Source organism: Trachymyrmex septentrionalis, unplaced genomic scaffold (genome assembly GCF_001594115.1).
Source record: "Trachymyrmex septentrionalis isolate Tsep2-gDNA-1 unplaced genomic scaffold, Tsep1.0 scaffold81, whole genome shotgun sequence".
Taxonomy (NCBI): domain Eukaryota; kingdom Metazoa; phylum Arthropoda; class Insecta; order Hymenoptera; family Formicidae; genus Trachymyrmex; species Trachymyrmex septentrionalis.
In genome coordinates this window covers 1294057-1296677 of record NW_017305997.1, presented here as the reverse complement: position 1 = coordinate 1296677, position 2621 = coordinate 1294057, and the positions used below count along the sequence as shown (strand labels likewise).

Here is a 2621-nt window from a genome sequence, read left to right as displayed (position 1 = left end):
TTAAGTTTTAAAAAAAGTTAATTTTGAAAAAAATTATTTTTGAGATAAAAATGTCCTAATTTTTCTTAAAATGAGATTATTTTAAATAACACTTAAAATATAGATTATTAAATAAATTTAATTCTTTTATTCACAGTAAGTTACTTATATATATATATAATAAGAGTTACACCATAAGGCGTTTTTATCAAAATCTTGCCAGAGAGAAGGGTATATATTATTTGCATTATCTTTCTTTCTTTAACCTTTATCTAACTACCTTTAACTTCCGAAACAACTGCTCATGTATGTTTACGACTACATGGACTAGATATTTGTTACAAAAAATATACGTAAAAATTTAGAAAATGAGTGGATGTGTAGCACTGTTTTACAACAATTCTTCATCTACGGCTCATTTCATATTTATGTTGCTAAAATATAATGTTTATAATACCAAAAATTAGTGCGATTCAAATATAAGCTGGAATTGACAAAACCTAGTGAGCCAATAAAAATTGGCTACTGTATGGTGTGACTCTTATTATAGAGTCTGTAATCATAAAATCGTTGAACTTTTTTTAAATTAATTTTTGAATGTTTAAGATTTTATAGAAAAAAATATTAGCATTAAAAGATAGAAAAATTTTTAATTTAAAAAAGTTAATAAATTAAAGTGTATATATGTAGAAATAATCAAGTAACTAAATTAAGTTAAAAAAATTAATGCATTTAAAATTAACTTAAGTTAAGTTAAAAGTTATTAACTTTTTAACTTTTTTTTTAACTTTTAATGTTTTAACTAGTTAATACCCAACTCTGAATACATTAATCTTCTTTATTATAATAAATATGATATATACAGTATTTGTTTAAATAAAATAAAAAATAAACATGGATTAATATTTAGGAATGTGGAAAAAATTATTGATATTTAACTGATAATAAAATTGTCTTTTTATTTATTTTTTTAAAGAAATTCTTTGTGAAGGCTAAGAATTTATCTTTTAAACAAAAAGAAATATTTTTTAACTTATTTATTTTTTTAATACACTAACTATCACATATATTTCTATCTATTTCTCTATATTATGTTATGCATACCAGTATATATATATACATTTAAAAAATCATTAGTACCTGCACATAAAGTGTACATAGAGTTCTACAACTGGAAACACTATTCGTAGATCTAAATGACTAGATTATGGCAATGAATGACTGCATGATTGATGACTATACAATTTTTCGCATACGAATTTAGCGTTTAGCATGCAATTTATACGAAATTGTTAAAATTTTAAATAAATTCCATTGGTAATTTGCTATGGTTCGTTAGACGTAAATTATCCCTTTATTACGCCGTGTATTGAAATAGAAACGCGGATGGCGTGCGAATAGGTATTAATCTTTGATCACCATAACGATCGAACACAATGTAATAATCACGACCATTAATGCAATACTTCTTTCCCTGAACGATATCGTATGGGATGTTTGAAAACGGCGGCTGTATGTTTCGTTTATCGAACAGCTGATACTTGGTAGTGTAGACCAATTGCGGGATTAAAGAATCATTTGATTTCCGTTTCCACTTGCAGGAGAACGCGCGATCGGACCATTTACTGATTTTCTTTTGCCGTTTGTAAGATTTCACCAACCAATTAATTAATATCTCGAGAACAAAAATAATCATCGCGATCATATATCCAGCAAAGACCACTTTAAACGTTAAAGATAGATCGGCAATTGACAATCGTCTTTCACTGGATCGAAGATCCAGCGGACATACTTGCGCAATTGGTAGATTTTTCATTTTCTCTCGCGTCATTATACCAGATGCCATTAAAGTTATCAATCTGAAACACATTCAGTCTTTTATTGAATATTGCATAATTAATAATATTAAATCGTATCAATAAATCACATTGATGATTAATGACTACAATTTTTGTGATACAAACTATGCTTAGAACATAATTTATAAAAAATTCTCCTACAGTACACAATTGCACAAAAGTTGCAGCAACACTGCAGCAATATTCTATGTTTGCAGCAATATTGCAAAGATTTTGTAGCAATATTGCTGCAAATTCTGTGTGGTGTATGGGTTATATATTCTACCTACTTTTTTAAAATTTTATTATCTATTCATTATCTATTTATTATCTTATCATTATTTTATTATCATATTATCGAAATTCTAAAAAGCTCGAAGAATATACAAGCATAATTAACCATAATTCTATTTACTTTTTAAATAAAAAAATATTAATTTTTTAAATACAAAAATATTAATTCTTTTAATACAAAAATTTGTCGCTTACTCTTTATTAAATGGTTTCTCCAAAGTAGAGTTTATAGGAAAGGCGAATGCCTTATTGATCACAAAAATCGTGTTGGGCATAATAACATATGTACATCTGCTTCGGTGGTTCAGGTGTTGGCGAGTTTTGTTAATATAATTCTCGAATATTAGAGTTTTGAGGTAATGAGTCTCCCCAAGGAACAGTTTATCTAGAGATTAATATCGTACTTCTTTTTATTTAATAATAATAGAAATAATTATTTTAAGAAATAATTATTTTACTCCTTTAATTTATAAAATAATACATAAATTCACGAGACATTAGGAGTCAACG

General features: G+C 26.2%; 1 protein-coding gene across 1 annotated transcript in view; it reads right to left on the bottom strand.

The window, feature by feature from the left end:
* Positions 1-1207: 1207 nt before the first annotated feature.
* LOC108754843 (glutamate receptor ionotropic, delta-2-like) overlaps positions 1208-2621 on the bottom strand; it is an 8108-nt gene continuing 6694 nt past the window's right edge. Inside the window, exons 8-9 of the mRNA XM_018497467.1 lie at positions 2307-2496; positions 1208-1838 (exon numbers count right to left, since the gene is read on the bottom strand). Of these exons, the coding sequence (XP_018352969.1) occupies positions 1337-1838; positions 2307-2496 (692 nt within the window). The 3' untranslated portion in view covers positions 1208-1336. The remainder of the gene's footprint in view (positions 1839-2306; positions 2497-2621) is intronic.